This window comes from Passer domesticus, chromosome 22, assembly GCF_036417665.1.
Source record: "Passer domesticus isolate bPasDom1 chromosome 22, bPasDom1.hap1, whole genome shotgun sequence".
NCBI classification, from domain to species: Eukaryota; Metazoa; Chordata; class Aves; order Passeriformes; family Passeridae; genus Passer; species Passer domesticus.
In genome coordinates, this window is record NC_087495.1 from 2,705,580 (window position 1) to 2,718,253 (window position 12,674).

Below are 12,674 nucleotides of genomic sequence, written 5' to 3' on the forward strand. Positions count from 1 at the left end.
CCTTTTGAGTAGAGCAGGAGAAATTTGGAGCTGGAGCATCTGGGCTCAGGTGCTCACCTGTCCTCAGTAACTAAAAGCTTGGATTAAATCCAGTATGGTTGCAGTGACCTGTGTTACTGGTCCTGGGATAAAGTACAACCAGGAGAAGGCAGCAGGGAGCTGCTAAGGAATCATGGAATCATTCAGGCTGGAAAATCCCTCCAGATCATTGAGTCCAGCTGTTCCCCAACACTGCCATGTTCACTCTTAACACGTGTCCCCAAGTGCCACATCCACAGGTGTTTTGAACACTTCCAGGGATGGTGATTCCAGCCTGGACATCTGTGCCAGTGCCTGGACATCCAGGACATAGAATCACAGAATTCCAGACTGTTCTGGGGAGGAAGGGATCTTCAAGCTTGTCATGGGCAGGGACAGCTTCCATCATGGGCAGGGACAGCTTCCACTTCCCAGGTTGCTCCAAGCCCCATCCAACCTGCCCTTGGACACTTCCAGGGGTGAGGGAGCCACAGCTTTGATCTTGGATGGAGAAAATGGAGATGGAGTTTGGGTGAAGATCAGTCAGGCAGCTGGACTGGGACACCTGAGCCCCTGTTCCAGTGCTTCCCTGTGCCTTTGAGTCCAGAGCAGCTCCTGTGCCTTTGTGAGGGCTCTTCAGCCAGCCTGTAACCTCTTCCTGGGGGAGCTGAGCCTTTGGACACACGTGCTTTTGTGGGAAGTGTCCCAGGGAGACTGACCCTTGCCCAGAACTGCTGCACGCAGGGTTGAATCCCCTTTGGAGCTTGAGGGTTTCACTGGACTATCATCTCCCAAGTTTTCCCCCTTTAAGGGCGTTTTCCCTGGATTTGTGTAGTTATCTCTCTCCTTTACTATTTCTCCTTCAAGCTCCGAATTGCTAGAGAGCAACAAGAAGAAGGAGGAGCTGGAGAAGCAGCTCAAGGAGAGCAGTGAAGAGAAGCGGCTGTTGCTTGAAGAAATTGCCCAGCTCAGGTGTGACATCCGGAGTGCCTGGGAGCAGGGCCCCAGTGGAGACACGAGGAGGATGACCCCAGGCTTGGAGCAGAGGGAGAACAGGTTTCTCCCATGGCAGAGCTCGGCAGGCAGTTTAGAGGGGAGCCTTAAACAGGTATGGGCAGCTTTGCCATCTGCACCCTGCTTTTTGTCATTAATTGAGTGGCTAAATGTAATTGAAGTGGGCTGGAAGTCAGCCCTGTGGTGTGAGTGGTGGTTGGAAATTAGGGATGTGTTCATTTTCTTGAGTTGTGCTTTTGGATGTGGTGGGGATTTGGATAAACTGAACTGATTGCACATGGCAGAAATAAGTTATTTAAATGGAATTTGTTAATCTTTCTCACCTTGCGAGCTGAAAGAGAAAGGGAGGTGCAGGTGTCCCTGCGAAACAGGGAGGAAATGATGGAAGAACTCGGGATGGGGAGACTGAGGAGGAGCTCAGCTTCTGTGCAAAGATTGGGGAGAGAAAAGAGGACAGGGTGGTCTGTATGAGAAGCAGAGGGTTGGAGTCCAGTTGTATCCAAGAAGCAGCAGATCATCCAGGTGGAGCAGAGCAGGACACAGGGAGTGCAGTGGATGTGGGAAGGGATCCTGACAGAGACAGGTGGGGAGAACCCCACAAAACCAATGGAGCCAATGGACCTCCAGGATGACTGACACTGCCAGATCCCACAGTGCTGGATCAAGGCTTTTCCCAGCTTGGGAAAGGTACCTGGGGATTATCTGAGAAGGCAGATTTGGTGTTCAGTGAATTCCATCTGGTTCCAAGAGCCGAAGGGGAAGATGCAAAGTGGGAATGCAGATCATGAGATGGCTGACAGTGATGCTGGAAGGAAAGGCTTTGGTGCAGCCCAGGCTTTGGTGTGTGTGCTGGGAAGGTGAGTGAGCTGAGGAGATCAGTTACCTCCCAAGAGCCACTGCAGACTGTCAGTGACACCTCCCAGTGTCCAGGCTGTGTCCTGCTCTGCTCCTGTCCTGCTGCCAGGACTCACCTTTCTCCTGCTCCTGATCCCTCTGGGAGCTGGGCTGGCTGTGTCACTCCTGCCTGAGTGAGACTCTGGTGCAAGAATGCAAAGTGGCTTTGCTTTGATTGGACAGACTTGTTTCAACAGGGATTTGTTCCCTCATCCAGGTTCTCACCTCTTCCCCCTCAGCCTCAGGAGCTGTGTTGGCTTCTCTGAGGTGATGGAGAGAATCATTGAATCATTGAGCTTGGAAAAGGCCTCTGAGATCATCAAGTCCAGCTATTAACCCAGCTCACAACAAACCATGTCCCCAAGTGCCACATCCACAAGGCTCTTAAAGCCCTGCAGGGACAGAGAAGGGACCAGGACATGGTGTGGGGACAGAGAAATGCCAGGACATGGTGTGGGGACAGAAATGGCAGGACATGGTGTGGGGACAGAGAAATGGCAGGACATGGTGTGGGGACAGAGAAATGGCAGGACATGGTGTGGGGACAGAGAAATGGCAGGACATGGTGTGAGGACAGAGAAATGGCAGGCTTTATGCATCTTCCTGCACAATGCCTTTAAATCCTACTGCCTTCTGCCTTCCTTAATCACCTTTATCCTGCCTTAAAGTTAATTTCTGTGTCACCTGTGCTGTTCTGCAGGGCCTGTCAGAGGAGAGGTTCCAGCAGCAGGAGGAGAAGCTGCAGCAGCTGCGCCAGGACCTGCGGCGGGTGCAGAACCTGTGCAGCTCTGCTGAGAGGGAGCTCAGGTATGAGAGGGAGAAGAACGCCGACCTGCAGAGGCAGAATCTGCTGCTCCAGCAGGAATGCACCAAGGTAGGGACAGAGCCAGGCTGCCCAGTGTGCTCTGCCTCAGCTCCATGGGGATTGTGGCCATGAGGGCTGGAGCCCATCTCCCCCAGGCTGGGAGAGCTGGGAGTGCTCACCTGGAGAAGAAAAGGCTCCAGGGAGAGCTCAGAGCCCCTTGCAGGGCCTAAAGGGCTCCAGGAGAGCTGGAGAGGGACGGGGGACAAGGGATGGAGGGACAGGACACAGGGAATGGCTCCCACTGCCAGAGGGCAGCGTTACACTACTGGGAGGAAATCCTTCCCTGTGAGGGTGGGCAGGCCCTGGCACAGGGTGCCCAGAGAAGCTGTGGTGCCTCATCCCCAGAAATGTTCCTGGCCAGGCTGCATGGGGCTTGGAGCAACCTGGGATAGTGGAAACACCTCAGTTCCAAACCCTGCCCATGATGGGGGTTTGGAACCAAGTGATCCTTAAGGCCCCTTCCTACCAAAAGTGCTCTGGGATTCTGTGACAAATTTCACTGCATCCAAACAAAACATGCTTTACTTCCTCTGTGGTTCCTCTTTCTGAAATCCTGTCCCCCTTCCCTAGCCAAGCCATTCCAGCTGATTTGTGCTGAAGTATAAATCTGATTTCTCCTCTGGGATCTCAGGTCAAAGCTGAGCTGAAGCAGGCCCGGGCCAAGCTCTCGGACACCACAGAAACGTGTTCCTCCCTCTCAGCACAGTGGGACAGGAGCCAGCAGAAGGTCAAGGAGCTGGAGCTGGAGCTCTCCAAGTGCTCCCAGGCTGATAAGCTCAGGAGCAGCCTCCAGGAGAGGCTGGCCCAGGAGAAATCCAGAGCAGGAGAAGCACAAAAGAAGGTGAGTGTAAGCTGGGGTGTGTTTGACAGTTCTGTGCAGCTCTAGTGCAGAAAGCAAGCAGGTTTGCTTCCCCAAATTCCTTTTTGTGATCCTTTGGCTTAATATTGTAGGATAAAAAGCCTGTAATTAGCAGGAGCATAATCAAGGCAATAGAAGCCATGTCTGATAACCCAATATCTCTGAAATACTGATAGTGGGGCTGACAGGCACAGGAACAATCTTTTTCTTGCTGAGAAGATTTCCTACTATTAACTGGCTGGAAAATTCCAAAACCTTGTGTTTTCCATGGCACTGATTCTGCCATGCTCCTGCAGGAATCGTTGGATTCTCTTCGATGTGAGCAGGATCAGATTGGGTTGAAAAAAGATTGTTGGGATTTCATGACCTAGTGTTTGGTCCAAAATCTGGCAGCCAGTCCAGAGCTTTTGCTTTTAATGGACTTAGAGCCAAAACAAGGAAATCTTTCCTTCCCATGCCTCAGACACTGGGGAATCAGAGGGATCTGATTCAGACACTGGTCTGTACATTCAGAAAATTTAATCTATGTCCATTTTAATCCAAGGTCTCAAAGCTCCAGCAAAAGCTGAAGGATTCCCAGCACCAGCTGCTGCTGGCAGAGGCCCGTGTTTCTGATAAGAAGCTCCTGGAGGAGGAGCTGAAGGAGGCTCGGGAAAATGAAGCTCGAGTGCAGCAGGAACTTCATGAGGAGCAGCTGAAAAGGTCTCTGTGCTGTGCAGGGGCTGTGCCAGCCCTCCAGCAGCTCCTGTCTGCCCTGGGAGGGTTCAGGGAGACCCAAATCACTGCTTTGACCTCCTGTCTTCCCTTTGGACCCGCATTATTCCTGGAGTTCTCCAGGGGTTCCCCCTTCCTGAGATTTAAAATATTATTAGAAGCTTCATCTGCCTTGGAAGGGCCGTGGCCTCTCCTGTCAGTGCAGTGATGCCAGCAGCCCCTTCCCTGTGGGGGGAATGATCCCAGTGTGTCATCCCCCCTTTCTGTCACTGGGACGTGGCACACCCGGGACGTGCTGGTTCCTTTATCCCCTCCGTGTCAGCCAGGGCAAGAGCAGCAAGGTGGTGTTTGGGGTGACAGACAGACACCTGGGGGCAGGAGGCACATCCAGCTCTCACAGTCAGCTGTGGTGTTCCAGGAGGCTCCTGGAGCAGCAGGTGGAGGAGCTGAGGCAGCAGCTCCGGCATTCCCGGGAGGCGGAGGCGTCGCTGGCCAGGATGCACGTGGAGCTGCAGGCCAGGAGCCTGCACGTCCTGCAGGATGACAAGAAGCTGGATGCTGGTGAGGTGAGTGACAGTCAGGGGGTTCCTCATCATACAAGGGGCAACAGGACCTTCAGGAGCTGGGATCTGCACCTGGAGCTGCTGGCATGGGGAACATCTGATCAGGGGCTGAGCCCCTGCAGATCTCACTGGTTTCACAGGAGCTGGAGGAAAAGCAGTGTCCCATTGCCAGCTGCTTTCCTGGATGCAGCTCTGAGGGCACAGGAGGGCTTGGTGGTTTCTTCCTTCCATTTATCTCGCAGAACTTGGAGATTTTGCTTGGAAATTTTGTCAGAGTCCATTGTCTGGGAGGGTTCATTGCCTCTCTCTGCAATAAAATCCCACTGCTTGTTAGGGGGAGAAGGGAGAGGTCTGGCTGGATATTGGCTGTAGTGGGAACCACTGGGATTGATGAGAGAGAAGCTTTGGAGACCAGGCAGATGGGAGGCAGAGGGGCCTCTCCAGCTGGGGCCACACACACACAAGGTAAAAGCAGCCCTTTTCCAGCATGTGCAGTGCCAGAAGGAGAATGAGAAGCTCTCGGAGCAGCTGGCACTGCTGAAGGAGGAGAACAAGGCCCTGTATGAGGAAGGAGTTCGACTCCTGAACCAGAAGGATCTCTATGTCAGGTAATGCCCAAAAACCTGCCTGGGTCTGCTATTGGATGTGGCTGTGGTGTGGGTTTTCCTATCCAATATTCAGGCTTTTAGCACTAAATCCACTGACCCTGTGTGCAGGGAGCTCACTCCCCATGTCTGCTGTCAGGGAATTCCAGACAGGTTTGGGTGGGAAGGGACCTTACAGCCCATCCTGTTCCACCCCCTGCCATGGCAGGGACACCTTCCACTATCCCAGGCTGCTCCAAGCCTGGCCTGGGACACTCCCAGGGATCCAGGGGGAGCCACAGCTGCTCTGGGCACCTGTGCCAGGGCCTGCTCACCCTCACAGGGAAGGATTTCTTTCCAGTGTCCCATCTGACCCTGCCCTCTGGCAGGGAGAAGCCATTTCTCTTTGTCCTGGTACTCCAGGTCCTTGTCCCCAGTCCCTCCCCAGCTCTTCTGGGGTCCCTTTAGGCCCTGGAAAGGGCTCTGAGGTCTCCCTGGAGCCTTCTCTTCTCCAGGCGAGCACTCCCAGCTCTGCCAGCCCTCCTGCTCTGCTTGGTGGCTGCAGGCAGCACAGGAGGGTGGTCTGGGTGTTGGTTTGGGTCTGGTGTCAGCCAAGACTCTCCCTGGAGCTGCTTCTTTCTCCCCAGAGCCCTTTTGGTTAATTTGAAGCAGAGTAGCTTTTTTATTATTAATTTTGAGCAAATATGGGCAAATATCCCTTATATGGTAGAAATTTCTCTTCTTTCTTGGTATTATTTTCCCTTCTATCCCAACTGGATAAAACTAAACAAGAACTTTGCCCAAATTGACAAGAGGGGAAGAGCAAAAAACAGAAGTGTCAGGAGGGAAAAATATTTGTCCCCAGTGTCCTAACTCAAAGAAACTCCTACTGAAGTATCTCTTCTTGCTCCTCTTGACCTGTCCACTGCTGTTTTGAATTCTTAATTTTCCAACCAATGTGTGGATGTGGCACTTGGGGACATGGTTAGTGGGTAGCCCTGGCTGTGCTGGAGGAATGGTGGGACTTGGTGATCTTAGAGGATTTTCCTAAATTTTCTTCCCATTCAAAAGACATTCCCTTAACCATCCACATCCCCACCAACAAAACCAAATTATTTTTGCCTTGGAACTTCTAGTTTTGATGCCCTTATAATCCTGTTTGTTTTAAAGAGCTGGGAGGGAGGAGCACAAGGATTTGTAAAGCTGGGAGTCACTTTTGGAAATGCTTTGGGTCCTTTTCCTGTATCAACTTCCATTTGGTTGACACTTAAATTTTCCAACACAAACACCCCCAAAGTGATCAGTGAAAGCATCCAGCCAGTCCATGTGCTCATTCTGGGCAGGAGGGGAAGCTGGGGGATGGCTGAGGCTCCGAGTTTGGGCTTTGAGGAGCCTGAATAAACCCAGGACATTCTTGCCTGGGTGGTGAGCCCGAGCAAAGGTGCCTTTCACAGCCTGCTGGCTGTCCCTGTTTCCCAGGAAATACAACGAGATGCAGCTCAGGCACAAGGACAAGATCCGCAGGGCCAAGGAGACTTTCATCCACGAGGTGAAACAGAGGGACAGCAGGATCAAACAGCTGGAGAATGAGCTCAGCGAGTCGAAGCTCCAAGTGGAAAAGGTGAGAGGACACATCCAGGGCTTCTCCTGCAAGGGGAGGCTGCAAAGGCTTCACTGCTCCCAAAAGTGTTCCCTGGAGGCCAAGAAGGCCAGTGGGGTCCTGGCCTGGGTCAGGAACAGTGTGGCCAGCAGGAGCAGGGAGGGCATTCTGCCCTGTGCTGGGCACCTTGAGTGCTGTGTCCAGTTGTGGCCCCTCAGTTTGGGAAGGACATTGAGATGCTGGAGCACATCCAGAGCAGGCAACAAGGCTGGAGAGGGGCTGGGAACACAAACCCTGTGAGGAACAGCTGAGGGAGCTGGGGGTGCTCAGCCTGGAGAAAAGGAGACTCAGGGGTGCCCTCATCACTCTGCACAGCTCCTGAAAGGTGCCTGTGCTCAGCTGGGGCTGGGCTCTTTCTCCAGGCAGCACTGACAGAACCAGAGGACACAGCCTTAAGCTGCACCAAGGGAAATATAGGCTGGATACTAGGAAAAGTTTTTTACAGAAAGAGTGATAAAGTATTGGAATGGCTGCCCAGGGAGGTGGTGCAGTCACCATTCCTGGAGGTTTAACAAAGCCTGGATGTGGCACTGGGTACCAGGGTTTAGGTGAGGTGTTGGGGCTGGGCTGGACTTGATGATTTTAAGGTCTCTTCTAACCTGGTGATTCTGGGATTTGGTGATTCTGTGAAAGTGATCATGGATTCAGGGAATGGTGTGAGTTGGAAGGGACTTTAAAGCTCCTCTCATCCCACCCCCTGCCATGGCAGGGACACCTTCCCCTGTCCCAGGCTGCTCCAAGCCCTGTCCAGCCTGGCCCTGGACACTGCCAGGGATCCAGGGGCAGCCACAGCTGCTCTGGGCACCTGTGCCAGGGCCTGCCCACCCTCCCAGGGAACAATTCCTTCCCAGTATCCCATCTAATGCTGCCCCTGGCAGGGGGAAGCCATCCCCCTTGTCCTGGCACTCCAGGCCCTTGTCCAAAGTCCCTCCTTGCAGGAAGGGACCAGGGGCACCAACCTGTCCTAACAAAAAGCCAAAAGGAAATTCCTGGCTCAGGATTGCCCTTGGGGGAAGCCACATCCTCAAATCCCAGCCTGACACTGGCTGGGCTCCATGTTCCTTTGCCTCAGCAATTCCTGCTGGGAAGTAACCCCAGAGCCTCTTTTTGGGGTATTTTACATCAAGCAGGGAATTGCATTGCAGAGTCGTTGAGGTTGGAGAAGAACTTTAAGGTGAGGCTCTTCAGCAAGTGCAGCCATCCCCCACCACCACTAAACCATGTCCCCAGGTGCCACATCCACGTGGCTCTTGAGCACTTGCAGGCTGGTGACTCCAAGCTTTTAGGAGCTGGCACCCTTGGTGGTGGTCCCTTGGGAAAGCCCTGAGGTTTGCAGAGGACAGGGAAGTGTGGTTGTGTTTGAGGGTCCCAGGACGAGGGAGAGATGAGAATCTTGACTCTGTGTTTCAGAAGGCTGATTTATTATATTATGATATTATATTACATTAAAAATGCTATATTGAAACTATATTAAAAAGAACAGAAAGAAAGGATCCATCAGAAATCTGGAAAGAATGGAATGAATAACAAAAACCCGTGACTCTCTGAGAGTCCAACACAGCTGGACCGTGACTGGTCATGTGGAAACATCTCACATGGACCAATCAAAGATACACCTGTTGGTAAACAATCTCCAGACCACATTCCACAGCCATCAGATTGTTATTGTTTACATTTCTTTTCTGAGGCTTCTCAGCTAGAATAGGAGAAAAATCCTAGCAAAGGTTCTTCATAAAAATATCATGGTGACAGAGAAGAGTCAAGAGTAACTGGTGATTGTTCTTTCCTTCTCCACCACCCTAAGGGGAAGGTGCTGATTGCCCAGATCACTGCTGAGAATGAGAAATTACTCCAGGAGAGGCGACGGCTCCTCCAAAAAATATCAGACCAGGAGGAGTCCCCTTGGAGCCTCCGGTCTGGGATTCCCTCCCTGCAGAGCAGGTAGGCCCCTGCTGATGTCCATCCCCTGGGATTCTCCCTTTTCCTGCTTTTGTGCCTCTTTCTCTTAAGAATTCCAGAGGAAAGTCTGGACTGTGGCCCAGCCACTGGTGCAGTGGCTTTCATGGCTGCAATTAGGGATGTAATTATCCCCTTTTCCCATCCAAGACCTCACCACTGAGCTGCAGGCTGTGCAGAGCAACAGCTCTGAGGTTGGAAAAGAAAATTCCCACTTGAAAATGGAGCATGGCTGGAAGGAAAATAACTTGTGCTTTGTGCCACGTGCAGAGGGAGGATCCTGGAGGAGGAGAGTGCCCGGCTGCAGGACAAGCTGCAGCTCTCCAGCCACGTGGGCTCCTCCCAGCGCCTTGCCAGGAGCAGCCCCACTCCCAGCACAGAGGTGAGAGCCCAGCAGGAGTCACAGAACCTGGTGTCTGAGGGGCTGAGGAGGAGCTGCATCCATCCCTTGAGATGGAAAGGGCTCCCATGTAGGAGGTGGGGACAGATGTGGTGAGGAGGGGCTTTGTGAGGAGCTGAAGGCTCCGTGCACTCAGCTCCTGCTCATCCCTGAGCTGCTGCCCATGGGATCCCCTTCCAGGGACAGGAATCTCACTTTTAGAGCTGTTCAAAGGCCTCAGTTGTGAAGCTGGCTCTAGGAAAGGAGATCCAGCCCTGTGTGTGAGACTGGGAATGCTCCTCCTGCCAGGAGGAATGTTCCCTCCTCAGGCCAAGCTGGGTGATAATTCCTGAGCTGAGTGAAAGCTGGCCGTGGGTAATGAAGAACTTTGGCAGGAGAAATGGAGAAAATCCAGGAAATCAGAGAGTTTTCAAATCACCCAGGTGGATTTGGGAGTTTATTGGGACTTAATTTGGAGAGAACCCAGGTAGGTTGGAAATGAGCTGCTGAGGGGGAAAGGGCTGGTTGGGGCTCACCTGGCCTTGGTGGGGCTTGGTTTGGATTTTTTAGCATAAATTTACACCCAAAGGACAACCAAATCTCTGCTTAGCACCTCTGTGGGGCTGCAGTTGGACTCTCAGTGAGGCTGGGGGAGAGCTTGGAAGACCAGGAATTGTTGGAATTCAGGGTGTGACCTGTACCTCCTCCTTTCAAAGTCTCTGTTCCTCCTTGCAGGACTCCAAGATGGTTCCTGGCTCTGAACGCCCACCACAGAGTAGGGGGTTGCCTCCTCCTCGTGCCAGGTACCGTGGGGTGGGGGGAGCCAGGGAGGAGCCCCTGAGCATTTTGGCTGCTCCACCCTGAGCTTTCACCTCCCAGAGGCCTTTTTTTTTGTTAGCTTTTGGTCAAATTTTAGGGAAAATAGTATTAAAATGGCATGAAAATGGTATTGAAGCCTGTCAGCTGATGGGATGGAGAAGTCCAGTTTTCAGAATATTTTGGGGAGCACTGTGGGATTTAGAAATCTTGGTGCTCAGGGAGGAGTCTTTATACTCTATAGTCTTTATGCTCTATAGCCAGAGCTGTGTCCCACATCACTCTGGGATGTGTTCCTCCATTCCAGTCCGTGCCAAACCAGATGAGGGGGAGGCAGAGGGACCCTGCAGCCCTGGAGATGCAGCTCTGGGGGTTTGGTCACAGCCCCAGGCACTGCTGGGGTGGAGGATGGTCCAAGCAGGCTCTGGGCTGGCTCAGGGTGTCCCTGGGAGGAGGAGCCTTGGTCCAAGAGAAGAGCATCAGTATCGTTCTGTGCTGCTCAGAGGTGTTGGGTAAGGGTCACTCAGACTCCACAGAATGACAGAAAATGGAAATTTATTTCCAGCTTCCCACCCCGAGATCTCCCAGAGGCCCTGAAGGCCCTGCAGAGCACCAAGCCTGAGGGAGAGGCTGAGAGCCAGGATCTTTCCTTGTGCCTGTCCTCCTCACAGCCTTCAGAGATCGGCTACCTGAACGTGGCCTCTCCTGGGGACAGCACAGCCCCCTCTGCCTCACCTGTGCACGAGCAGAGCCACAGCCTGGGCTCGCAGAGCTGAGCTGGGAATGAGCCTGACCTCAACTGCAGCTCCTGGGCCATGGGGCAGCAGAGCCTGCAAAGAGAGTTGCCAAATGGACTCAAATGGACTGACCCCGTGATTGCTGGGATATATTCCAACTAAATGATTCCACAGCTTGGTGGGGTGGTTTTGGTTTTTTTGTTTGTTTGTTTGTTTTGTTTTTTTTTTTTTTTTTTGTTTTGTTTGGTTTTTTTTTTTACTTGCCCACCTGTAAATGTGTGTATGATCCCAGAGCCACTGGAGGCTGGAATCTGTAGATAAAATCAGTCCTGTGGTAGAGGGGTGGGGTGAAGGGTGTTTTCCCTCAGCCCTAATCCCCTGTCCAGTCCAAATCTATCAATTTTATAAATAAAACTTACAGAAGTTCCCTTTTATCCCATGCCCACACATTGTCATTGCCCCTTTTCCACGCTCTCAGCATTCCCTTTGCTCTGTGCAGAGCTGAACAGAATATTTGAGCACTGGGGAGAGGGTGGGAGTGTGTAGGGAAGGAAGGTGGGAGGAAAGAGAAGCTCTGGGGGTAGCATGTGATGGGCAGAGGGGTCAGAAATGAGATAGAGGGAGATGGAAGGAAAGGGAAATGGAATAGGGGCAGAAGAGAGGAGGGAAATGAGCATCCAGGGAAGGAAAGGAGATACATTTGGAATAGATGGTCTCTGAGGATGCTTGGGTGAGAGTGACAGGGTCAGGCCATGCAAAACAGGGAGTGGAGGGAGTCTGGGGTTGCCAAGAGAGAAGCAGCAGGGTCAGAACTGCAGACCAGGTGGGAACAGAGTGTGGCTGTGCCTCTCATGGGCCTTTCTGTGCTCCCTGTGTGTTTGAGGGAGCTCTGGACCCCTCAGTGTGCCCCCTCTGCCCCTGGCTGTCCCTTAGAGGGTATCCCAAGCTCTGGTGTCCATTCTGGGGGGTGTCCCCACCCCTTGCTCTGTTTTGTGCCATGCCCGGGCCCCAGTGCTGCCTTTGGGTGCCCCCAACCCCTGGCTGTGCCAGTTTGGGCTCCCCAGAGCCCTTTGGGGTGCACAGAACCTCTCCCTGGGATTTTCTGTGTCACAGAGCCCTGGCTGTGCCTGGGGGCTCCTCTGCACCCTGCAGTGTGTGTGAGCACTGCCTGGGGGAGTTGTGCATCCCCATCCCCCTGGCTGTGCCCTGGGCTGCCCCAGAGCCCCCCTGAGCCTTGGGCCACCCCAGACCCCAGGGAGGTGGCAGGAGCACTCCCATGGAGGGGCTGAGGGCTTCATCCCTGCTGGTGGGGCAGAACTGGCTCAGCCACACTCAGGGAGGTCTTAGAAGGGGCACAAACCATCAGAGACCCTGAAGGGAGCACAGACCCATTTCTGGGCCTTCCACCAGAGGACTGGACAGTGTAAAGCTCCTGACCCCAGGGAAGGTACCTGGCTGCTCCCACTGAGCCTGAGCCTGTGTTAACCCACTGAACTTTGTATTTGTGGAGCCTCCACCCTGATGGATCCAGACTGTGACCATCACTTTGACTGTGGACACTGAAATTGCAATACCCAAGTCTTGTCACTGCATCCGTGGGTGGTGAGACCTTTCC

At 53.1% G+C, this 12,674-nt stretch overlaps 1 protein-coding gene across 9 annotated transcripts in view; it reads left to right on the forward strand.

Annotated features, from left to right (window-relative positions):
• Positions 1-11,493, forward strand: part of CCDC30 (coiled-coil domain containing 30) — a 37,713-nt gene extending 26,220 nt beyond the window's left edge. For all 9 annotated transcript variants that reach the window (XM_064397468.1, XM_064397466.1, XM_064397475.1 and 6 more), the window contains 11 exons: positions 886-1,126; positions 2,627-2,800; positions 3,423-3,632; positions 4,195-4,352; positions 4,783-4,930; positions 5,414-5,535; positions 6,991-7,132; positions 8,976-9,112; positions 9,398-9,509; positions 10,242-10,309; positions 10,888-11,493. In XM_064397468.1, coding sequence (XP_064253538.1) covers positions 886-1,126; positions 2,627-2,800; positions 3,423-3,632; positions 4,195-4,352; positions 4,783-4,930; positions 5,414-5,535; positions 6,991-7,132; positions 8,976-9,112; positions 9,398-9,509; positions 10,242-10,309; positions 10,888-11,098 — 1,723 coding nt within the window. In that variant the 3' untranslated portion in view covers positions 11,099-11,493. The remainder of the gene's footprint in view (positions 1-885; positions 1,127-2,626; positions 2,801-3,422; positions 3,633-4,194; positions 4,353-4,782; positions 4,931-5,413; positions 5,536-6,990; positions 7,133-8,975; positions 9,113-9,397; positions 9,510-10,241; positions 10,310-10,887) is intronic.
• Positions 11,494-12,674: the final 1,181 nt, after the last annotated feature.